Source organism: Bombyx mori, chromosome 5 (assembly GCF_030269925.1).
Source record: "Bombyx mori chromosome 5, ASM3026992v2".
NCBI lineage: Eukaryota > Metazoa > Arthropoda > Insecta > Lepidoptera > Bombycidae > Bombyx > Bombyx mori.
Window position 1 is genome coordinate 7586886 of NC_085111.1, and position 26275 is coordinate 7613160.

Sequence of the window (26275 nt, forward strand, 5' to 3'; positions counted from 1 at the left end):
GGGTAGAAGGCCGAACCTCCTACGAGGTCCCCGCGCCTAGGTGGCGCGCGGGGTATGTGAGACTCAACGATCTGCAGGTGTTGAGAGCAGATCGCGGGCCCAAGGGTTTTAGGTCCCACCCACTAAACGACTCCCCTGCACTCTTACACCCGACGTCCGAAATCCGTCCGGGGTCAGAACCCGTTCAGAGTAGAGGGGTTCCCGCGGTCAACACTACAACCAGACACGCGGCGCCACCCCGAGGACGCCCGACCGACGGGTCGTCGAGGCGATAGTCGACGACCAACGACGTCAGTCTCCGCGGTACGGCGGCCCTACCAGGCCGCCCGGGCGGTGCCGCAGGTGTTCCGGGATACCCCGCTGGGCCAGAACCAGCCTGCCGGGTCGGAACGCGATACACCGCCGACCGGGTTGCTCTTCAACAGTATGTTCGGCGACGACAGCGACGACGAAAATGCGGACCGCATCGCAGTCCGCAGCCGCCGACGCGCCGTCCCGTCCTCCTGGTGCCAGCGCGCTAGAGTGACGGTAGCGTGCGGCGCAGCCTCAACCCCCTTAGGTCGCCCCGTGACCATCACCGGGAGGAGACTGCCTCCTCATAGGGGCTGGAGCTGGACAAACGCCCTCCTCCGACCCCCGGCCCGACGGCGGCGTCACGGCGCCGAGAGGGAAGAAGAGCTCTCCCTCTCCCGTTCCGCCGCCTCCTTCTGCGAGATGGTGGACTCGCAGAAGTCGAGCAAGTCGAGAACTCGTCGCTGCCGAGCATCGTAGCCACGACGGTCGGAAGCGACAAGTCCGGTCCTATTTTTGCAACGAGGACGCGGCGCTGCTCCGCGAAAGCGGGGCAGTACGCGAGCGTGTGCTCCGCCGTGTCCTCGTTGCAGCCACTGCAGTGGTGGCACTTCGGCGTCGGCTCCCTCCGGGCGACGAGGTGCAGGTAGCGACCGAAACAGCCGTGTCCCGTGAGCACCTGCGTCGCTCGGAAGGTGAGACGTCCTCGGTCGCGATTCACCCAGTCCGAGAGGACCGGGCGGATCGCCTCGACGGTCCGTCGCCCGTAGGCGGGGTCCGCCAGGCGGCGAGACCACGCCTCGAGCACGGCACGCCGAGATTGAAGCTTCCGCGCTCGAACTTCCACCGCGCCAGGACGCGGCTCCCCCCTGGAGCGGAGATCGCATCGCCACGCGTAATCCGCAGCGAGCGCCTCCGCTTCCAGGTCCCAAGCATGGATATCTTGACTTAACTCTGTTCTGTGACTTACTTTTAAGTAGTAACTTTGGAATCTAACTTGAAGAAATTATGTCAAATTCTCAAGCATATTGTATAGCGGCTGTCCCGTCTTCAAAACCGAAACACCCAAGTGACTCGCAGATGTAGCTAGGATAGGCTAGAATACGTTTCAAGTCCGCGTGTATACCTATGCGTCCAACTTGGGCTCATAATACAACCTATCCGTAATATGACATTTTTCTATTGGTAGATTGCTGATCTGGTCTACTGGGTTGATTAGTGATTCAGTTACTAGAGCCCATGGACACAATTTTTTTTATTGTTTATATGGGTGGAAGAGTTCACAGCCCATCTGGTACTAGCGGTTACTGGAGCCCATAGACATCTGCAACGTAAATGCGCCAACCACCTTGAGATATGAGTTCTAAGGTCTCAGTTTGATTACAACGGCTGCCCCGCCCTTTAAACCGAAACGCATTACTGCTTCACAGCTGAAATAGGCAGGGTGGTGTACCTACCCGTGCAGACTCACAAGAGGTTCTACCACCAGTAATTACGCAAATTATATTTTTGCGGGTTTGATTTTTATTACACGATGTTATTCCTTCACCGTGGAAGTCAATCGTGAACATTTGTTAAGTACGTATTTCATTATAAAAATGATACCCGCCTGCGGTATTCGAACACCATTGCATCGCATAAACCGGACGTCTTATCTTTTAGATCACGACGACTTCAAATGTGACATAATGTTAATGCTTCCCCCCCGGTTTGAGACATGAGGTCCAAGACTTCGTCATGGCCTAAAGGATAAGGCGCCCGGTACATTCGTGTGGAGTGATGCAACGGTATTAGAATCCCACAGGCGGGTACGAGTTTTTGTAATGAAATACGTACTTAACAAATGTTCACGATTGACTTCCACGGTGAAGGAATAACATCGTGTAATAAAAATCAAACCCGCAAAAATATAATTTGCGTTATTACTGGTGATAAGTCTTAGGAATGCTCTCGGGTAGGTAGGTATAGTAATCGGCAAACTTCTTGAGCAAATGACCTTGACTGCGCAGAACCGAATTTTAGATCACTTTGGTGGTGAGGGTGAGGCGCGACGGCAGGGGAAATCATATCGAGCGCGTTATTGGTAGATCAGTCGAACCTTGCGTCCCGCACCACGCCCTCATTCCGCTTGCTCCCAAAAGTACGCTTGCGTACAGTGGAAAGTCTATCGTTATTAATCGTTAAGTTATTTGTTATAATTGCTTGTGGACTTTGTTGCCATTGCTATTTGTTGAGTGTTTGTTGATTTTTTATAAAACATACACTATGCCGTGACAAACTGGTGTAGTACTTAAAAGAAAGGGTAGAAAATTTGTGTACGAGTATATTGCTTCATTATAAAACAGGGGACGAATGATATGGAAAAATTAAAACAGACTTCGGAAGCAACAAAAACATCTGTGAGTACTGTTAGGTGCATTATTAACGAAGCTAAAGGCTCTGGCTTGCTCGCCGTGTTTCGGACTCCGGGTAAGAAAAGATCAGGGAAGAAGAAAGTTACCGGAATAGATAGTTTCGTTCAATCTGTAATAAAAAGATGTAATCATAATAACTACATAACAAGCAGCGAAACTCCGTACCGTAGAAAGGCTTCGAAAAATTTAAAGAAGATATAAATTTTAATGGCTCGGAATGAAGCTTACGACGAATTATGAAAGAGCTAGGCTTCAGATGGAAAAAAAGAACAGAAAATAATCGGAAGCTGGTAAATGAAAAAAGTAACATTCGATTACTACGAATCGAATATCTTCAAAAAATAATTAATTATAGACAAAAAAGAAGACCGAGTTGTAAACTACGCCGATGAGCCCTATGTCGACTCATCACGATGATAGCGACTCGGGCGATGAAAACAGTGATGATGATGATGGTCAAGATTATGATAACGAAAAAAAAATTACAAATACCAGCTTCGCTTTAACTGAACCAAGACCTGGCAACAGCTCTAGTTTTGACTTAATAGAAGGAATATCTATTTTACCCCAAGATTAAATTATTACAATTATTAACCTATATGTTTTGTTGATGTTCTAATAAATATATAAATAAATACATATGTTGATTTTAATAATTTAATAGCATTATGACGCATAGTAAGTAATGTTTTTGCAGGTGAGTGTACCATGCGCAAACTTACCCCCACTACGTCAACAAATGCTCAAGAAGTTTGCCGGTTATTATACCACCGTTCCGCCTATTTCTGCCGTGAAGCAGTAGTTCGTTTCGGTTCTAAAGGTGGGGCAGCCGTTGTACCTATTGCTAAAACTGAGACCTTACAACTCATGTCTCGAGGTGGGTGGCGGCATGTAAGTAGATGTCTATGGGCTGCGCTTACCACTTAACACCAGGAGGGACGTGAGCTCGTCCACCCATCAATCCTATAAAAAAAATAACAGCTATACCTAGAACTAGAAACGCATAAATAGCGCTTGAGGGGTAGTTCGATATCCATTACTTTATTTCAATCGACGCGACGTTTCGATAGTGAAGTTGCTAATATAGTTTCCGCCAAAAAAGACCGCTTTACCTAATGTCAAATAGACAATATTATTCTCAATTGTGTAGTCTACTGCTTTATAATTATTTTTACTATAAACTGTATATGATTTTTTAAATCAATATTTTGTGTATTATGTGTAAAATTAGTTATCTAATCTCAATATGAAGCCGTATAAAAGGTACGATAGGTTTATTTTAGCCTTATGACCATAAATTTACGAAGCCCGTGCTTATTATTTTGGATGGTTAAAACTACTTTTACTGTTAAATTTCGCATTTTTTATTGTTATTATAGTATTCGAGTCATTTCTAATACTCCACAGTTTTCGTGACAACGAATAAAGGTGTTTTCCTCGACATTTGAATATTGTGTTAAGTAGAATACGAACGAGCATACAGCCCTTCTAATGGTGACTGGTTACCGTCGCTTGTGGACGTCAGCAATGCCAAGGGCACGGGCAAGCAGCCGTTGTCTACTACTGAGTAGGTAGTCTCTTCTAACCACGCTTGAAATAGAACATGTAAAAGGAGTTCATTCCCAAGCCAGAAGGTATGCAGCGCGTGGCAAAAAAGGTCTTTGCAAACGCGCTGGATGATCGCAGTGGTTCTAGACAGTACGGATTAATGAAGTGGCAGTATTATAACAATGAATTCACAAATTTTCTATTGCAGTGAAAGTATTCAAAGATTTTCTTGTTGCAAATACTGCGAAGAGCTAGAAGTTTCAAAAAAAGTTGGAATTGGAAACGATAAAAATATCGCAGATTTCATCGGTGTTATAGAACAAAACAAGAACGTGGGTGACTATAAAATGGTCAATGTTGTTTTTAAGGTATATTGTAAAATCACAAAAAAATATATAATTGTTGTTTTTCAGAACTATGAGTTGAAACCCGAAGTCTGTATGGAGTTTCCCGTAAATAATTTGAATGTAGATTCTAATGTAACGAAAATGTTCATCGGTAATTCTAATACTCATTTCCTTATACCAACCAAGTATTATGAATCGGTCTCGAAGCTAGTGGAAAGCATACTGTGAGTCCGTAAAGGTACCCTACCTATTTCTGCCGCGAAGCAGTATTGCGTTCCGGTTTTAAGGATAAAACAGGTGTTGAACAATATAATTGAGATTTACACCTCATATCTCAAGGTTGGTGGTGGCATTTATGGGCTCCGATAACCATTCAAACAAGGTTTGAGCCGTGAGCTCGTTCGCACTGGTATACGAAAAAAATATATAAGTTATTACCATTTTACGCCTACCTAAAGTACCTAAAGAACTCTGTAAGGAAATCCAAATAAAGTAAATTTAATTAATTCCATAAGTTTGAGCGTTCACTGTGAAGAAAGACTTGTGCTGGTTCGATGTCTCAGATATTTGGCATCGAAAATTGACTGATTGTCTTACTGGGAGTTTTCAGCCAACAAAAGCCTGGAGTTGGGGCTTATTCTCTACAAAGTACAAATTAGGATTCGCGTGGAGTCAACGGTGAACTTCCAAGCACCGGCTAGTTTTATGTTACTTCATAAAAAAGCAGGTCGTTCGAATAGTCGCGTAAAGAACCTCTGTATCTTTTTTTTTCTTTTTTATTGCCCTTGTAGGCAGACGAGTATACGGCCCACCTGATGGTGAGTGGTTACCGTCGCCCATGGATTTCAGCAATGCCAGGGGCAGAGCCAAGCCGCTGCCTACCGCTTAATATTCTCCACAAGCCTCGTTTGAAGAAGGACATGTCATAGCGCTCGGGAAACACCGTGGAGGGGAGCTCATTCCATAGCCGGATGGTACGTGGCAAAAAAGACCTCTGGAAACGCACTGTGGATGACCGCAGTGGCTCCAGGTACTATGGATGAACTCTACTCCGGTGGCGGGCGGTACGATGGTAAAAACGAGATGCCGGTATCATCTCGAACAATTCCTCAGAGCACTCCCCATGGAACATACGGTACAAAATACAGAGGGAACCGAAGTCCCTCCGCAGACCCAGATGCTCCAAACGATCTACGGAGAGGCTATGGTTATCTCTATGTTTTGTACCATATTTTTCATAGGGAGTTATTTGAGCAATTGTTTTAGATGATACAATCATCTTCATTTTGCCATTGTACCGCCCGTCACGTGAGTAGGGTTGATTCTTTTTGGAACCGATACGGTGATCCAATGCGTTTCCAGAAATTATTTTGCAATGTACCATCCAGCGTTGGAATGAGCTTCTTATGAATATAGCAATCGGTTTTGTTACCCGGTAAGTATATCGGTACATATTTGTAAGTTTTAACCTTTTGTAAGATGTAAGAACTATGCCTACCTAGTCTTGCCCTAAATACTGAGACAAAGGGAAAAAAATTCTATTGCAAATAACATTTATTACTTTTACAGTGTGTTAGCTTAATACATAAATATAAAACAATTTAAAGTATAAAAAGCTTATTCAAAGCTTCGGACAGGATTTCTTCGAATTCTTTCCCTTACTGCTTTGACCACCTTTTTCGTACGAACACTACGTGGACAGCCAGATCTTTTTCTGTCACAAACAGAGGAGGTCTCATTGCACCTATTAATAGCCCGGTACACAAACATTTTACTAATATCAAGCGTATGGAGAGTTTTAAAAATTGCATTTGGCTCCATACCTACTTTGTGTAATGCAATCACAGCGATTCGGTTCTCTTTATCACCCCACTCCATTTTAATATCGCAAAATATTGTACAATATATTGGCGCCAAAATGAGAAAACTCAATGAGCAATCTATAACAATGACAGATTCCAAATTCAAATGTAATATTTTGTTTTGTTTTGTTTTTTTTTGTTGAGACGACGGGCCCTTGGGGCCCTGAAGCAAAGAAATTTTTAACAGAAATCTCCAAACGCTTGAAGGAGGTTACACATGATGCTAAGGCTGGCTGGTACTTTGCACAGAGAGTGAGTCTGGCTGTCCAACGAGGCAACGTAGCCAGTATCTTGGGGACTGTGCCTCCTTCAAGCGCGTTGGAAGATCTGTTCTACTGTGTGGGTTGAGTTATGTTAAATTATTTTGATTTGACTTTTTGTTAATAAACGAGAAAAAAAAAACTCATAAATTACATATTTTGTTTATTTTTAATTATTGTTACAGTATTTATGGCCAGACTAAGTATAGACTGGGTAACTGTTTTTATTGTTTATTTCTGGATATCTTTTACAGACCCACGAAAAATCACTTGTCCCCGTTGTCTTAGATTTATTACGAAGAAATCTAAGCTGTTCCGGCAAACAGAATCTAGCAACGTGGGATTGTGTCATCATTGTGTAGATTTCGGCCGGTACAACTGTCCGTGCCATGCGTGCAAAACCACAACAGAAAAAAGTACCACTTCTAAGTCGAGCCAAAACAAAGCATATTTAACTAAGCAATGGTTAAAAAAGATAAAAACAATACTACGAGATATAGCATTAAATCAACACAATACAATGAAACAGTTTGGAAGCGCACAATTTTCTTTAGATCGATTCACAGAAGATGCCAAAAGTGTTAAGTCTGCAAGAGAAACAAACAAACTAAGTATTCTGTCTGAATTGTTTTCTAGTGATTCATGTAGCAAAAGTATACATAAAGTTTCACTTTCAACCAATTTTAGATTGGAGAAAAGAAAGAAAAGAAAATCATTTTTAGAACAGAGCCGAACCTGTATAAAAAACGCAAGCTATCTATCGATTACTAGTCCTGTGCGTGAATCTGCAATTAATTTCAATGAAAAGGTTTCGTTTAAAACGGATTTTAAAACAGCGGTTTCTTTAAGCATAGAAACATTAAATACGGTTGAGTTAGAAAAACTCAACAAATACAATAGATTTTCTGAACTTCATTTTAATACAAAGACCTCCAAAGCTGTAGAGACAATTTACTCCAAAGCTCCTTCCGATGATCATTATAAAAGCCGTTTGAGAAAAGTGAAAAATAAAAATGTTCCAAAAGAAAGTCAATCTGAGGACTTTCTTAAAAATAATAATTTTGAGCAAGAAGCTCGCAAAGAAAGTGTTTCCTCTGTTATATCCCTAAAAGAGGCCTTTACTTTTAACTTTCCCCAATCTCCCATTTTAGTAAATAAAATGAAATCATATAAAGATTCTACGGATTTAATAAAAGAAGTACAAGAAATGTTGCAAGTTAAATCCAAATTTAATAAACTAACAAATGAAGGAAATCATTTTCAGGGAGAAATACAAGCTAAAGTTCAGATCCTTAAAAAAAAGCGAGTAGAAAAAAAACCCTTGCCAATTAGAACTCGTGAAACAAAGCACAAAAATAGCCGAATAGAAAGCGAGCATCTAAACATTAATCAGGTAGAAAATAAAACAAACGAAATAACACATATTTCAAAAGAAAAAGCAAACAAAAAAATTAAAAATGGTCCAGCAGATAACATGCAAGAAGAACCAAATTTAAAAGAACAGGATAAGGACTACAAAAGAAACGGAAAAAATCAAATATGGAGAAATAGCCCAAGTGGTGATAATAGCACGCTTAAAAAAAAGAAAATTAAAGATACCAAAGAAAAGGATGACCTCTTAAAAATAAGTAACGATGAAAAAGACCGTTTAAAAAAAAAGAAAAAAGAAGAAACACAGCCTGATGAAAAGGTAAAGCGAAAACAATTAAGACTAGAAAAATTAGATGTTCTCCAGAATGAACATGAGAGTAATACGCACGAAAAACAAAAAAGTTCGCTTGGCCGTGAAGAAGACGTTCAGAATATATTTAAAGAAAAATTAAAAGAGAAACTCAATCAAGTTAAGGATAAAAAGGTCCAAAGTAACCTCGAAGAAAAGACGGGTAAAAATGTTGGAAAAAATCTAAATGAAATTACCAGTGAAGATAAATTAAAGAAGCAGCTAAAAACAAACGAAATTACTCAATTGCCAAATAAAGATTTGAAAAATAACGAAATGAATCCTAATAAAATAAAAGTACGCGCACCATCAACGGATGATTTGATTCTTCGTTTGGTAAAATTGAAGCAATCTTCAAAAAGTATTCCAAAAAAACCTAGTCGATTATCAGACCTTAATGTTTCGTCATTTATGGTTCAAAATCACTTAGAACTTCACAAAAATAACAAAACGTCTTCTTGTATGATATGTATTGATTCAGATTTAGAATTGGACATTGAAAATATTGTATTGAACGCTAAAAATAGAAAAACTAATTATGATGTTGTGGTTGGACAGAAAATATTAAAAACCAAACCAAACGAAAAAAACGACGAGGGCTCTGTGCCTCTGTTATTTCAGACATATTATGATGAGAATATGGCTTATACGAAATCTGGAGATAGATCAGATAAAAATTTAAATAATGAGAATAAACTTATTTCGATGCCAAGCTCGAAGATTCCAAAAGCAGTAAGTACATTTTAGCCGGGACTGTAAAAATACATGCTTGCTTATTTTTTTATATTGGCTAATACAATTAATTACAAATTACCTTTTAATTGATTTATAAAAAAGCTTAGAATAAAAATGTATAAAAAAAACTAAATCTATAACTATGTACATTGTTCGAAGATGCAAGTACTAAAAAAGATCAAGCCAAGAAAATTTAAGCGACCCTTTTTTCTCCAATATTTAATTTAAGGAAAACTGATTTTTCGTTCACGGCGCGGGCGGCGTGATATATTTGCACATTTCGTATTTCGCTGTCTGTGATAAAGTTCACTAAAAAATATCGTATTTCAACTATTACTACTGCTCATTACAAACTTTTTGTAATTATTTTTATTAAATAAAGTAACTGTTTAAAATATGACACGAGAGCAAGGACTAGTAATGTCTTTTTGACTGTAAAATTACAAATTTTGTCATAACTTTTATTGTTTTTATATTACATACTTTTATTCATTTACACACTTAAATCGGTTTCCGGTTATTTTATTAATGTCTAAAGTGAAGAAAAATGATGTAAGGAGAAAGTAGGAAACTATAATAACATCATTCAAGTGCATCAGTAATTGCATTATGAAATGCAAAATCTACTTTCCTTCGAACCTCGTTTATCCGTAGTTTAGTTTAGTTAATATTTTTATTGAATACCTACTTGTGTTTGCGTGGTGCAAAATTGATGTGTGTAGTTAGATAAGCACGTAAATTAAACATAAATTAAAGTATACTCAGGGCTCGCTTCTTTCAGAGTAAAACTAAAGGCATAGGCACGTAATATTATAAAATTTATCGAGGTGTTTTATTAATCGCAGATTGATCAAGAATCCACAAAAGGTATAACGCGTTATGCTTTATCTGATCGGTCTTTCATTGATAAAGGATGGACGTTATTACCTATTGAAAAAGTGGTTCGCAAGGTAAGCACTTTTCCTAATATAGTGAAACCCACACAACCCCACCACACTGTGACCATCCCTAATTATATGAAAAACTGGCTTAGAAAGGCATTAAGGCAAACAAACAAACGTTCAATTTCATTCATATCGTTGAGACGTCGGAGCTTTACATGCCCATAGACTTGCGACTTGAGTCTTTCCCCGTTGTTTCGTCGGCGTTAAATTTGTTATTTATTTGTAGCGTTAATCGTTATTTAACATATCAAATTTAAGTGACAAATGTTGGTTTTTCCTGCATTTAAGCAAACAAAAGCAATTCGTTTTCTTTATCTAACCGTTTATTGCCCGCGTGTCTGTTTGTACGAGCCAATCTCGAAACAACGGAACCGAGTCTGAGAGGACTTTTATTGGTAGGTAGATCATACATCATCTCATAGATATATCATCTCAAATAGTATATTTAGAGACAGAGTACTATGTGAGCAAGTCATCGTCGTCGCCGTAGACACGTCCTTACGGATCCATCAGATCCAATTACTCTTGCATTAGATACCTTCATCTCTAACAGTAGGAGCAGGCTGAGGAACCCCGGTAACCGTACTCGTCGAACTCGACAAAGAGTTCGACGTGTAACTTAACCCATGCATCAGCTCGCTGAGTTTCTCGCCGGATGCTCTTGAGTTGTTAGGTGTCCTTCGGAGACGCTCGGGCAGCTGTTAGCAAATTCCACCCCTTCTGGCTGAGCCTTTGCTCGCCCACCTGTCCTGGTGAAACTGGAAAGGCCTCCGGGTCACCCACAGATCTGTGGGGCCACCAGTAAATCTTCAATCATAAAAAAAAGTACTATGTTTTTAGATGTTATTGTGCAATAACTACATAAAAAAAACCTATTCGATAAACAAATATTTTAGGTAATAGTGTAGGAACAACTGCGTTACTATATTATGAAATATGCAAATTTTTATTATTAATTCATAAAATGTATAACACGGAGCCCATAGAAGTAACATGGAGCCTATGTCGATGGTTATCGTATGGCCATGATAATGTTAATTGGTATTTTTAAAATCTTGAGTAATGGTTTTAATTTTGAAATACTATTAAACTTAGGTACTTAGCGAGCGCCTGAATCTCAAAACGTTTGTCAAATTTCAAGTTAAAAAAATGCTTAAAATTATTTGTTAACATCTTGTTTTAAATAATAAGTGTTATTAGGTAGGTATTATGATCTTGTTAATCATTAGACATTGGTTTAATTGATAGATGAACGTATATCGTATGCGACCAGCTCATCCTGAATTTAACTGGTTTGAACGTAACAAGAATAAAGGCATAAAACATTACGACTCTGGAGAAAAACTAGCAGAATTCGATGATAATGGACGTGGTCGTTGGTTTTACAGAAATGGTCAACTTGCGCTTGATTATTACGACGCTGAAGGTCAATTTTATTATTAATTTCATTCAATTGTATTTGGGATATTTATCGCTTATAAGAAGGTTGCTTAGTTTGCTACACAGTAATATTTTTGTCATTTGTTACTAATGTTAGTACTTACATGATATTTCGGACGCAAACCGATCAACCACAAACAGGGACCCCACTAAAAGCGGCGCGCTCTCTCTCGTAAATTGTGTAAAACAGAAACTTCGGATTTCTAAGGAATTAATGTAAATCAAATAAGTAGTTTTGGCTAAAAACTAACAACATTTTTGGCAAAGAATCTTATGAATTGAAGCCTATCCTGAGTAATCCTGACAGACAAGCAGACATTTATATAATTATAAAGACGGTATGCCGCAATCCTTTCTTCTACAACAGTTTTTACGATAAACACGAGATAAAACGAGACATTTTTTTAATGGAATTTAGATACTTAGAAGTTAATATTTGGTTAACGTTAATATAAACTCGTGACGAAATGGGTACAGTAGGTTTGTTTTTAAGAGAATTTAATCGAATTAATTTTTAAAACAGAGAGCAACGCGCAGCAGCGATTTGTGGTATATAGCAGCGGCGAGAAAAATGAAAATGGTCGATCACATCCTACCACCGTTTTAGCAACGTTTGATTATTTGGGTAATGGTATAGTATTTGATCACAGTGGTAAAATTCGGTGAGTAAACTACATTGAAAAATTAAAATTGAAGTTGAATTGCGAAGTAGAAGTTTGAGGTTCTTTATTTTTGTTCTTCTTACTATGGTTTTCCACAAAATTATTTTAGGAAGTTTTGATCATTTTCTCTTATTACCGAGATGGGTGAAAGCGCTCCCAGCTTATGTTGTGTTAAATGGTTAATGGTGCCCATAGAAATCAGTCCCTGAATTTACCCACGCACTTCATATCTACGGTAGGCAGCGGCTTGGCTCTGCCCCTGGCATTGCTGAAGTCCATGGGCGACGGTAACCACTCACCATCAGGCCGTATGCTCGTCTGCCTACAAGGGCAATAAAAATAAAAAAGATTTTGAAGTGTCAATCACAATTGTATTATACAGCGGCCTTCAAAATTGAACGCAAGACTACTTCGTGGCAAATCAGGCAGAATGATAGATACCTACTACGTGAATTTTTTACGTTACAATTTAATACTTATACTTATACGAGTAGAACAACAAGCTTTGGCTTCTTACAAATAATTACTTACCTATAAAATATTAATCTGTTTAAACTATAGACTCAAATACAATCAAACTGAAGGCGTTATACTGGACACAAAATTAGGACCAGTTTCTCATTGGAAATGGCACACTTTGAATGATCCGCCGGTTTTACAAAAAGTTATGATAGATACGCAGCTAGCGCAAAAAGATCCTGAAATTTTGAAAATTGGTGGACATGCAGATGATAACACGCGCCCAGATAATGAGGAAATGCTCGCTATTGAGTTCGACAACTTTATAAAAGAGAAAAGTAAAAAACTGTCCCAATCTTTCAAACCCTTTCAAATAAAAATGAAAGCTTTGAAGATCAATGATAACTTCTCATTGAAGATACTAGATCAAGCCACAGTATATCTCATTTTTAGAGATGGTACTACCAACTTGAAATTAAACATTGGAATGATTTTAGACCACAAAGAAATCGTAGATACTGATACCGCTGAGGTTGGAGAAGTTTCGAACAATTTAGAACGGTTTCCAGCACGTACTCAAAGTCTTGCCGGACTTCAGCGAAGCGTTGCATTTGCTCAGCGCTTCGAAAGATTAAGAATTGAACGACAACGTCGGCTACAACCTTGCGCGAGTACTGATCAAATTACTAAAGCTATTTCACGGCCCCCGCGGCACATATTGCAAACTATGTCAGCCAGCTCCTCCGCCTTCGTACCATGTTGCAAATGTAGTAGAAAACCATCTTCGACTAACCTGTATTATAACACTCGTCTAGATTAAATTTTAGAATACATTATGAAAATACCCTTTTCGGCACCTCGGCTCAGTAGATGGATTAATATCCCAAAGAAAGGCACTTACTAGTGATATAACGACTTGAGGGTCTGTACGAGGTGCCATTATATATGTCCATTTTATCTATTCTGCTGCGAAACGGAACATGAATTTCGTTTTACAGAATAGGAATGCAATTACTTATTTCAACGCATTTTTGGGCAAATTGGCCATGGTGTTCATGTTATGTTGCCTTTTTTTAAACTTGCCCTCATAACATCATAATACCCGCACGTCTGCCCATTTAATAAAATTTTGTATCGAATAGAAAAGACGAAATATCAAACTATAAAGACTAGCGCATACAGAACTACACCATTTTTAATTGTCTTCGAAGAGAGACTAGCACACGACTTAAATGGTTGATGGTGACTTATCACTGTCGTTTATCGACGTCGCAAATTTAAAGACATCGCTAAGCCTACTGTCGAGATCTCTTTAAACCCTGTTTTCGGACCTGTCGTAAAACTTAGTACTGTGGAGGGAATTAAATCCAGAGTCGGAGTGTGGCAGTGTGGAAACGCACTCTGGATGTGTTCAGTGTTTTCAGGCCCTAAGAGTGAACTCAACTCCTTTAATATGATGACAAAATCAACTCAAACAATTCCCTGAGCATTTAAGTTTTATTAAAGTACTAAGTAAATATTTGTTATGTAAAGTTTATATCTTGGTATTGTAATCTGTAAAAGGGTTCGATTATTACAAGAACATATACTGTGTCTGATTTTTAACAATTTAAATAATCAGTATATAACGAGTTTGTTTCATTTTTTTAAATTTTATTCGTTATTACTGTATTTTTTAAATAAATTTTACAGCTAAATTGTTGTATTTCTTTTTTATGGTATCTGAACAGAAAAGCTTCACTGATGCAAAACCTGATGTAACTTTACATTGCTTTTTTTTTAGGATTGAAGGATACTAGGCGGAGGCCCAGAGGTGACCCGGAGGCCTTTTCCATTTCATCGGGACAGGTGGGGGAGCAAAAGCTCAGCCCGGAGGGGTGGAATTTGCTAACAGCTGCCCGAGCGCCTCCGATGGAGACCTAACAACTAAAGAGCAGCTGCTTTGCGAATGAATCTACTACCGGATCGGAATCGCAACCCGCTGAGAAGATTCGACGAAAAACTCAGCAAGCTGATGCACGGATTAGGTTGCACGTCGAACTCTTTGCCGAGTTTGACGAGTACGGTTATCGGGGTCCCTACTCCTATTAGAGCTAAAGGTGTCTAATGCAAGGATTATTGGATCTGATGGATCCGTAAGGACGTATCTAGGGCGTCGACAGTGGCTGGCTCCTGTGTCATCAGGATTCAGAGAGTAGTCATCGGCGGCAACGATAAGGCGATTATCATGACGCATAGCCTTATCGAAGTATCTTTCCGACGCTGATTTCATGTATTTCCGGATTGTTTCGAGGCCCAGATCGTCGTGTAAGTCAACGTTCCTTACGAACCACGGAGCTCCGACGGCCTAACCTACAAAAGCTGGATTGTAGGGATTGGAGGGTGTCTATGGTATGCGGGCCGCGTGAGCGAACACCACACTCGCGTAAGTCATGACGGGCCTTATGCAAGTTTTGTAGTGTCATTTTGTTCCGAAGAGACATTTTACTCCGCTTCAGATCATGGGGTAGAGTCTGCCGAGAAGCAATGCGGTATAGTCGCGGACTGATTTCATATGGGGGCGGAATGTCATGGATGCATCCAGGGTGACACCCAGGTACTTGACCTTCCTGGCCCAGGGTATGGGTTGGCTGAAGAGGGTATGAGATTTCCCCTCCTAATCAGGAAGGAAATCCGTGTGGAGTTTCCCCTTTGAAATAGCACCGCTGTGCTTTTCGCTGGGTTGATGTCTATGCGCCATTTTCGAAACCACTGTCCGAGGGCTAACGCTGCGTTCTGGAGTTTACTCGCAATTAGGGACTTGTTTCTACTCGAGTAGTAAACGGTCGTATCGTCGGTGAATAGAGCTAACTGGGTCAGTGGTGACCGGGGAAAATCGTCAATAAATAAATTAAAATCGAAAAGAGCGGTTCGACAAGAAGTCCCATGTGACAAGCACAAGACTGTCCGGCACGCCCATGTTGAAAAGTTTGAAAATCAAACCGTTGTGCCAGCCTTTGTTGAACGCTTTTGCGACGTCGAAGAAAAGGGCTCCCGTGTATAACGGTTTAGGTCGGTTAAGCCCTACGAGAATGTGCTCTGTGAGGCGGTGCACCTGTTCTACGCATGAGTGATTTGCGCAGAGTCCGAATTGTGCATCGATGAGAATGCCCTAGTAACTAGTCTGATGATTTTTAAGTTAATCGGGATTATGTATGCCGATAACGTCCGCTTCTTTCCACACCGCTAGAAAAATATAGTTCGCCATAGCGGCATTGAAAATAAATGTCAATATCACGATGAGTTCGACGGGTAGAATTTAATAAAGCGATTCGATATACCGTCGGAACCGAGAGCCTTGCAAGGACTTAGGTCTTTGATTAGGTCTTTAACTTCCGTCGGAGTGACTTTACATAGCTCTTTGTATTAGTGTAAGATGGATAAGCTACCGACGGAACATTGTAGATTCCCTCGATATCTCGTGTTATAGGTGGGAGTGGTAGCTTGTTAAGCGTTTAATATTTGGATGAGGAAAAATGAAATATAATCACTGAACGTGACTTCTCGGGTTCTTTAAAAAAGTTCACCAAAATCTTCGTAAATTCCCAGCATTCTACTGAGATATTACTTCATTTTAGCTCATCTACTTTTTTCATTCCGCCCCATTTCATAAAAATATATATAATATAAAATAATATAAAAATATATAATAACAAAGTACATGTACATAAATATGTATCATACTAGAAATAGAAATGTGAAAGTTTATGAAGTTATTTGGATGCTTGTTGCGACCTGGGAAAACAAGTAGGCAGCATGGTGTTGCCAATTAATTATTATTGCTGCTTGTGCGGACTATACGCCTCAATTATGCTTCTGGGAAAATATGTAGATAACACTCATTTAAATTTGAAATCAATCAGATCCCATAGCTTCGATTTTTTTTATTACAAGTCGTATGTAAAATAGTAAACCCCTTTACACCGGTTATCTAGTCAAATGAAAATGTGTAGTATACTTCAATTACCAGTTGACCTTAACCAAAATTAAATAGGCACATTTAAAATAATTGATACAAATAAGCCTTCACAGGTGCTTCTAAATCGTCCTACTACCACCATAAGATGAACCAATAGATGGTAGATTAACGTAGAAATAGAGTTAGCCCTCACAAAATTGATCACCCTGTTGAAAAAGATAATGCAACTACGGCTACAAGCAAATTACCATCGCAACAAATTTAAAAATCTACAATGGTGTGTTGTTTATGAAATCAAACTGTTGCAATTCCTAAGTACTACTAACCTATCTCGAGTAGGTACGTACATTGATACATTAATTTTAATGGGATCGATTTAGTAGTTTGAACTATGGATGGTAGAGGTCTACCCTCCACGGTTTGAACCTAAGAGAAACTACACTATTGTGGTGCTTTTAGGCAATACAAGCACCGGTCACCGTCCTCGTCGAACCCGTCGCTTGCGACGAAGGGCTCGACGAGCGAATTAACCCACAGACACAGCCCACTGAGTTTCTCACCGGATCTTCTCAGTGGGTCGCGTTTCCGACCCGGTGGTAGATTCTGCGAAGCACTGCTCTTGCTAGGGTCAGTGTTAGCAATTCTCCGGTTTGAGCCCCGTGAGCTCACCTACACAAGCTAGGGTAAACTGAAATAGCCTCTCAAGGCTATCAGCATAGGTAGGAAAAAAAAAAAAAAAAAACACTATTGTCATTTAACACCAACCATAGAGTTACTATTCTAACTGGAGTGCTTACTTCGTTTGACATAAAAACTAAAAATATACTTTATCTCTATGGCTTAAAGTTTATTTTTAAATAGCAAAAGATGTAAGGAAAAACGGTCTGAAAAGAGAATGATTATTAAGTGGTGGTGTCCCTCTCGCACATTTTACAAACAAAAAGCAGTGTTGCTAGCTTAGAGGATTTTCCATAAAATCTCGGAATTTGGACCCCGTCTTCGTTATCAAAAATGGCTTTTAGTGGTTAGTGGATTTTTTAGTAGCCACCCAAGTGTTGTTGAAAATTATCGAAAAGTTTAAAATCAATCCACTTTACAGGATTTTAAACATTTTATGACAATAATATATCTAAATACATATTATTTAAACGAAGTGACTTAAACTTAACTAGAAAATGTTGCGAGAATTTACAATTTCCATCAACGTCAAAAATTAAATTGGTTCAAAATAAACGTACAAAGTTATGGTGAAATTAGTTTCTGATGATGACAATTTATTAAAATAAATTATATAAGAAGTATTGATTATATGATATATATTGATTTTTAATAGAACATCATATATTAATAAAGCTTATTAACAAAAAAATTATTGTTCTATGTTAATAAGAACTCTGTTTAATGGAAAATTTAATGGTAGGTACGTAGATTTCTGATGGTTTTCATGTTGAATTTGGTGGGAAGCCAGATTAATTGTTGGCATCACCGAAAAAGAGATATGAATGGATTAAAAGAAAAATGGCGTCTATTTACGTTTGTAGTGCGAAGTTAAAATGGCACTGATACAGCTTGTGGCTTGTTTTTTTTTCGAAAATCGTGAAAGTTTCCGTGTAATCATGGTGAACACTTTTAATGTAAGTGGTTTTAAGCGAGAATCGTCTCCAGTTTGTGGAATATCCTTCCATATGTCAGATTCATTGATAAATTTTTACTAGTGTGAGCATATATTTTTAAAATGTGAGATATTTTTTCTCATTATAATATTTAATACCATTTGTCTTGTAAATTGTACTTAATCTATGTCATATACTAAATTTGAAAAAACAATCGTGAAAACTATAATTTTGCAATGTATTTTTCATTTTATAAGAGCCATCACGTGGTATTTTTTGAACTTTTTTTATTGTATTGAATAGCGTCGCACGGAAGCATGTATATCATTTGCCTGACGTTAAGCGAACGAGTAGGATCTTCTAGTAAATATGACGTTGGAATTTCTGGAAAATGTCCTATATAAAGGTCAAACAAGAAGAATCAAGTACTCAAACGCAAGAAATAAAAAATACCCCGAGAAAAGCAAAATTACGACAAGATGTTAAGGTATTGAAACAAAAACTTAAAAGTCGCGAAATAGTGATTGTAAATATAAAGTCGATTTTAGATTTATTAAAGAAAAATGGCGATTTTTAATTGAATTGAAATTTAAATTGCGAAATTTTAATGATACTCATGGTCCACTTAGATATTGATTAAAATAAATTATGTATTTCGTTGAAAAAAAAGAATTTACTTAAAATAGAGGAAATGTTATATTATAAGACTACAGAAAATTAACTGAACTTAATAATAATAATATGTATAACCAATATTTTGTAAATAGAGATCAAGTACTATGTGTATCGTGTTATGTGTATTGACTTGTCATTTAAGAGTTATTTAATTGTCTACATATAACAAATAAATGAATTTCAGTTCATTTCATTTTATTACCCATTGTGTTTTATTTCCTAAAATGTAACTAGTAGACTTAATATACACGTGTCATTAAAATAGCACAGAAGTAAAAATACAAACAATTTTAAATCAATTGAAGATGTGAATGTAGGAAAAGAGCACCCGATACGCGCAGACCATGTGTGTTGCAGTGTCTCACTCAGTGTGTCAAATATTAATTTGCACGGCCCACTTAGCCAGTACATTAAAGTAGGAATTGCGTAATTAAGTTCAACATAATATATTATTTAAGTCGCGGTTGAGTATTCGGACGTTAAACACGAGTTTGAGGAAGTTTAAGTAATAGAACTGAGGTAATGATGTTTGTAATAAAACTCAGTGCTAGATTTTCGACAACGCAGCAATTTCCAAAAAAAACCGTCGAAAAAAAGTCACCATGACGACGAAGCAATGTTTAGAATTGAATTTACATAAATAAAAGGTTGCAAGCACGTGTTTTGTATTTACATAGGGTTACACAGAATTACTTAAGGTAAATTCAAAACTTATGCATGTGTATAATTTTGTCCTATAATTAAATTATATATGGTCACCACATTAGACAAGGACACCGCGACCAAAAAGTATTCTCTTTCGAGACCGATTTCTCGGCATTAGACAGCACTCCAGTTGTAGGTACTTATTAACTCCATGACACCAACATCGTAAGTGACACGAGATACTTTATGTCACTGTCAAATGTGACAGTAACCAGTTTATTCATTGACAGTTTTTAGTGCTAAAAGAGGTAGGTACATACCTACCTACATAGATAAGTGGGCACATAAATTGCTTCGAAGTGTATCAGTGAGAAATTGATGAACATACATTTGAGGATATTTATAAACAGCTAGTTTACTGAGCCGAAATGTTGATTAAAGCTTAAAATATACTGAAATAATAATCAATATACAGTAATTCCCATTTGTCCTGATTTTTGTTTGGACTTTACCTAGATTATGGTAAGTACACACACGAACATGTCATTCCTGTTCATGTTGTTGTTTTTGTTTCAAGTTATCTTTGTTCTCAATGATTCAGAGTTATCAGGACGATCCAAATTGTTATGTGGGGTCGTTCCCCAAAGATTTTACCTATGGACCTTTCGAGCAAAATGGAGATGGCGATAGTTCTTCTCTTCAAGACGATCACAAACCACGAATCCTTTTAATGGGCCTTAGAAGGTACTTATGGCGGATACTTGTTATATGGGACTAAACAAATTTTAACTTTTTTTTTAAATGTATCAATATTACTTTTTAGGTCTGGAAAATCATCAATTCAAAAAGTTGTATTTCACAAGATGTCTCCAAATGAGACATTGTTTTTAGAATCTACAAATCAAATTGTTAAAGACGACATTAATAACAGCAGTTTTGTACAATTTCAAATATGGGACTTTCCCGGGCAGATAGACTTCTTTGATCCTACATTTGATTCTGACACCATATTTGGTGGATGTGGAGCTCTTGTCTTTGTAATTGATGCGCAGGTAATTTAAATATTGATTTTTTGAATTGCTTTAACAGCCAGACAAGCGTACGGCCCACCTGATGGTAAGTGGTTACCATTGCTCATGGATGTCAATACCAGGGGCAGAACCAAGCTGCTGCCTGCCACTTAAATTAATAAATGCCAAATTGTTATGATTGATTGAGTACTAATTTTATTGATGAAAATACAATTTTTTATTAGTACTTTGCTAATTGCTAATACTCTATTGCAGCTTTTAGTAAATTAGTGATAATGTGTGTCACCATACATATACATCCATTTTTGTCCCTTGTACAGAGTTTGTAGCAATAATTATATAGATTTAATAAACTGATAGTATAGTATCTGCAAGTGTGATTCAAACTCTGTTCTGACTCAGATATAAATAACTGTCAAACATAACAATAACCTTTTAAATACTTTTCACAACAAGACTATGTTACATTAAGTCAACACAAGACATTCAAGTTTATTAAATTAATAAAATGCAATTTGTTCATTTCAAAACAAGTACTGCTCACAAAATATATATCTACAATGTCATTATATTTATACACAACTATTTATTTACTGTCCCTTCGTTGTAATTGTAAATGAACCATTACTAATTTTGTCATTCCAGGATGATTATCAAGATGCTTTGGATAAATTACAACTTACTGTCACTAAAGCCTACAGAGTGAATAGTAATATTAAATTTGAGGTGTTCATACATAAAGTAAGCAATGTCATCATTGATATTTTATGATAAAAAAAGCTAATAAAAATGTGTGCTATTCAAACCCAAACAAAAATAGCAGTGACATCATCAATAGTTTTTATATAAGTTAGAGATCTTAATGATAAGCTTAGGCTAAAATTATAAGGTATGTATACATTTATGGGTATGTAATTGATCTTCTCAATCAATTACCATACTTCCAACTCATTGTTAATAGCAAAATATATTGTTTTTTTACTGAATTTCTTAATTCAAGCAATGTGTGAACTCGCATTAATCTATACCACAATTTTGCTTATCCTGTTGCTAAGCAATCATCACATGTTCTGGTTATTGTTCAAGTGTATTATTATAAACATTTGTACTACTATTTATACCTTTTGCCATTGTAATTGAGAACTAAATTTTTTGTTTCAAAGTAGCTCATTGTTAATTTGTTATGGTGTTTATTTATTCTACAAATAAACAGAGCTGTAATCTCAACAGAAACGAGCCCTAATTGCTTGACAAAAATCACCACCAGATACAACAGTTTTCTAACTTTCAACAATCACATTGTGATGTCTATGGACGTTTGTAACAAAACAAAACAAAAATAGAAACAAATCCAACTAAAATTATTCACAAATTATCTATATTCATGGTCAATGTAGAAACAAAATATGTGTATTTAATGTAATAGTAAACCAAATGTTACAATTTCTTATCATTATAATAGTTTGAATGTAAAATAATGTATACTTTGTACAAAGTTTATTGTATTTATTTTCCCTTTTGCGCATCGACAAGGTCTATGTCCTGATTTGGGAACATAAAATTTTGACTTAATATTATCTTTCAAGACTTTTTCATCAGATGCACCATATACTGTCATAAACGTTTCAGTTTTATTAAAATTATTTAATAATATTTATTCAGGTTGATGGTCTCAATGATGATTACAAAATGGAATCTCAAAGGGATATACACCACCGGGCCACTGATGATCTTGCAGAAGCTGGTCTCCATCATGTACATCTATCCTTCCATCTTACAAGCATATATGACCATTCAATATTTGAAGCATTTAGCAAAGTAGTCCAAAAGCTAATACCTCAGTTGCCTACATTAGAAAATCTTTTAAATATACTGATATCTGTAAGTATTCTTTTACTGAATAGTAATTATATTGATTGATTGAAAAATAATATATAAAAAGAGATAAAAAAACAATATAATAACAATATAAAGGTGTTGCCTTGATCTTGAATCGCTATCCTACTCGGAAGGGTTCCTGTTATGTCCATGGACACCAATACCAACTTAACACAAGGGACTACAAAATTGTTGTAGACAGTCATACTAAAATATAAACTTACTGTGTTTCAAACTTTGTGAAAATTATTTTCCACAGTTTTTTCTTTTCTAAACATTGCTTGCCAACAAATGCAACAAATAGAGTATTTGAAATATTCTCGGAGCCGAAATTTGTTTACATGAATAATTTTCTTCTTTCTGGCCGATATATAAGGATTAGATTTAATACTTTCTCCTGACCTATGACCTCACTATGAGGCAGGCAGGGACTTCCATGAGCGACGGTAACAACTTACCATCAGGTAGACCGTACGCTCGTCTGCCTATAAAAGCAATAAAAAACACATGCTGCATCTCTTAGTCGGGTATGTGGTGCTGCAACTCTTAGTCGGGTATGTATGTGGAAGGTTGTGGGCGTGCTCCTCCTGGTTGAAGTTCATGCTCGCCTGTCCAATGAAGCTGCACCTATATCCGCGCCAACAGCCACCATCTAAAAAAAACACGAGGGCACAACCCTACATACTGTAGTGGTTTTTAAATACATATAACTTTTTACAAAATTTTAACTTTGCAGAATTCCGGAATAGAAAAGGCATTCCTATTTGATGTAGTATCAAAGATTTATATAGCCACTGACAGTTCACCAGTAGATATGCAAAGCTATGAGCTTTGCTGTGATATGATTGATGTCGTAATTGATATATCTTGTATTTATGGGTATGTATGAAGATTTCTTATGTTGTCACATTTATAGAATAGAAAATTATATATTGAAGTGAAAACTTCTTTAGAATCGTGATTTCAAACCGGATGCAACGGAAAAAACGACAGGTAAGAGACACAAATACAAAAATGTGTAGGATGAAGCCAGCAAAGAATGAGACAGAAATATACATACTATTTAATACAGCGCCATCTGTGAGATTTTTTAATACTAACGTGTGTATGAAAGCTCTTGTAGTGAATTTTAATTTAGGATTATACGTGAAGTTAAAATATCAATTCACAGAGGGCGCTACCTTACAATTATTTACTAATGACAAAATTTTACATATACTTAAGACGTTTAGGATAATTGTATTTTAATTTTGGAAGGTTTCACTTCTACCACGTGTGAATTGCACACATGTTTTTTCTTTTTATACTGTTGTCAAAATAACATTTTTATCTACCTTGATAGCTAAATAACACAAAATAACCATTCTAAATTAAACTGAATTATTTGCTAATTTAATTATTTGTTTAATAGCATGGTGGATGAAACTGAAACAAATACGTTCAACAATGAAAGTTCGAGTTTGATAAAACTAAACAATGGTACTGTACTATATCTACGAGAGGTCAACAAATTCTTGGCATTGGTTTGCATTCTCAGGGAAGAAAATTTCCAAAAACAAGGTATACAGTTTGCTATCCTAAAAATTAAAAAGAAAAAACATACTAATATAAATGTAATAATATGTTACTAATATATCCCTTTAATGTGTATTAAAGGGGTATGTTAGATATGATAGATGTCATAGCATTGATTATAACGTTAAGCAGTGATTGTGGAAGTACTGAGAAATTAAAACAGTTAACTTGTTTAAAAAATATTATAATGTATTATAATATATATCGAGGGATGATAAAATATTTGATTTAAGCAACATTTTGGCAACTTTACATGAGAGCCATTTAAAGATTAAAATTTGGAAACAATATCGTAACAAAAAAACTTCTTCGGCTATTTCAATGGTGTAAACTTAATTGAAGTTCAATTAAAAACATTGACTGTTGATACTTATACTAAATAAAACGCACCTTTAATTACAAAGATAAATGTCGCTTAATAAGTGAAATGCTTAAACTAAATAGTCTTGTGCCCCTAGAATTATTAAAAATATAATTTAATGTACTATAATGTATTATGTAGTTTAAAATGTACCATTTTTTTATTGCTCAGATGGGTGGACGAGCTCACAGCCCACCTGGTGTTATGTGGTTACTGGAACCCATAGACATCTACTATCATAGATATAAGTTCTAAAGTCTCAAGTATAGTTACAACGGCTGCTCCACCCTTCAAACCGAAACGCTTTACTGCTTCACGGCAGAAATAAACAGGGTGATGGTACCTACCCGCGCGGACTCACAAAAGGGACTACCAGTAATTACGCAAATTTAATTTTGCGGGTTTGATTTTTATTATACGATATTATTCCTTCACCGTGAAAGTCAATCGTGAACATTTGTTAAGTACGTATTTCATTAGAAAAATTGGTACTCGCCTGATATTCGAACACCAGTGCATCGTATGCACCGGACGTCTTATCCTTTAGGCCACGACGATTTCAGTACCTTCAATACCTTATACATAATGACTACCTTAATAGAAATTGACCGACGGAGAGACTGATTAGGAGTACGTAGGGAGTTATCAGGGGTGGGGTATCATAAATCAAAAGTTTTATTAATTGGTACAGGAACAAAAAATGGTTGGGAAGCACTGCACTACAGTGTAATTTTATCTTGAATGTTAGTAAAAGTATAAATCATATTTGTATGTGATTTAAACATTTCTTTGCTGATTTGACAACATCTACCAAGCCAAGAGCCAAGAGCACACCTTTACAAAGATGTTTTATTTTTACAACAACTTTCAATAAAAATAAATATAGTACATTGTGCACCGCGGGAGAAAAGTTGGACATTTCCTCCAGCGTGTTTTTTGTTTTTCAATTTTTTCTCCTACCAGGCCGAAAGTTCGTGGAGTACTGAGCCGGGGTCCAGGGGCGAAGCCCTGGCCGGGAGTCGGGGGGGGCGGACCCCCCCCCTACTCATAAAAATAACAATTTCACTTTTGTTATTTTTAAATAAACTACTACTAATTGAACTAAGAACTGTCTGATGAACTCATCTTTGTTTAATACTTCACTTTTAAATTTTATTGCCTTTTGTTTATTTCACTTTTACACTAAATACAATATTGCAAATTACCGGAGCACAACAACGGCGTAGAATTTTATGTGCGTGAGAGCAGACGTAGACACTAACGCGCATGCGCACTTGTACCCAGGGAGAAAAAGTTACTTTCTTTCCTGTACAGCGGGAGGAAAAGTTACACTTTCTTCCCTGTACAGCGGTACGAAAACTGAACTTTCGGCGTAGGTAGGACAAAAAAATTGTTTGTACTGTGTAATATGACCGCAATCAATAAATGATAAAAACCATGAGATTATTGCTACCTATCTAGTTACACTAAACATAAGTTAAAACAAAAACGTACTTAATGTTTTTTTTTTTTAAGGTGTGATCGATTACAATTTCTTATGTTTCCGGCATGCTATTACGCAAGTCTTTGAACTTCGTAATAAATGTCAAAGTTCTGGAACTGACAGAAGAAGATCGGGTACTCCAGATGCTGTTCCAAACGGTGCTGCAGATTCCACTGAGAGTACTTCAGATCATTCACAGCCTCAGTTAGCATAATACACTTATACTGTAAATAGATATATTTAAAATACTTTTATTGCAAATTTATTAAATTGTGATACCTACAATAAATGAATAAAATTAATATCATTTCGGAATTAATTATTTATCTGTACCTAAGAAGTAAACTGGTTTTTGAAGGGAAATTCTACTTTTT

General features: G+C 37.0%; 2 protein-coding genes across 8 annotated transcripts; both read left to right on the top strand.

The window, feature by feature from the left end:
- Positions 1 to 3750: 3750 nt before the first annotated feature.
- On the top strand, positions 3751 to 14379 carry LOC110384712 (uncharacterized). Of its 6 annotated transcripts, none has more exons than XM_021352039.3 (8): positions 3751 to 3968; positions 4462 to 4585; positions 4667 to 4751; positions 6977 to 9174; positions 10023 to 10127; positions 11370 to 11547; positions 12085 to 12223; positions 12785 to 14379. In XM_021352039.3, the coding sequence occupies exons 1-8, from the start codon at positions 3952 to 3954 to the stop codon at positions 13500 to 13502; spliced, it is 3564 nt and encodes a 1187-aa protein (XP_021207714.1). In that variant the 5' UTR covers positions 3751 to 3951; the 3' UTR covers positions 13503 to 14379. The 6 variants fall into 6 exon arrangements, with proteins under 6 accessions (XP_021207714.1, XP_062524616.1, XP_062524618.1 ...); XM_062668632.1 differs by having other exon boundaries at positions 12085 to 12186; positions 13180 to 14379; XM_062668634.1 differs by having other exon boundaries at positions 13180 to 13233.
- Positions 14380 to 19860: 5481 nt separating this feature from the next.
- Positions 19861 to 26208, top strand: RGPC (ras-related GTP-binding protein). Of its 2 annotated transcripts, none has more exons than XM_021352003.3 (8): positions 19861 to 20095; positions 20184 to 20317; positions 20397 to 20625; positions 21250 to 21345; positions 22267 to 22485; positions 23219 to 23361; positions 23894 to 24042; positions 25934 to 26208. In XM_021352003.3, exons 1-8 carry the CDS (start codon positions 20093 to 20095, stop codon positions 26113 to 26115), a joined length of 1155 nt encoding a protein of 384 aa, XP_021207678.1. In that variant the 5' UTR covers positions 19861 to 20092; the 3' UTR covers positions 26116 to 26208.
- The last annotated feature ends 67 nt before the right edge of the window (positions 26209 to 26275 follow it).

What these genes read in the sequence shown, in the direction of transcription:
- LOC110384712 (XM_021352039.3), top strand. An exon ending in TGATTATTACGACGCTGAAG is followed by an intron (nt 11,548 to 12,084) that starts GTCAATTTTATT and finishes TTTTTAAAACAG; the next exon opens with AGAGCAACGCGCAGCAGCGA. An exon ending in GATCACAGTGGTAAAATTCG is followed by an intron (nt 12,224 to 12,784) that starts GTGAGTAAACTA and finishes TTTAAACTATAG; the next exon opens with ACTCAAATACAATCAAACTG.
- RGPC (XM_021352003.3), top strand. An exon ending in TTGAGGTGTTCATACATAAA is followed by an intron (nt 21,346 to 22,266) that starts GTAAGCAATGTC and finishes ATATTTATTCAG; the next exon opens with GTTGATGGTCTCAATGATGA. An exon ending in AGAAAATTTCCAAAAACAAG is followed by an intron (nt 24,043 to 25,933) that starts GTATACAGTTTG and finishes TTTTTTTTTAAG; the next exon opens with GTGTGATCGATTACAATTTC.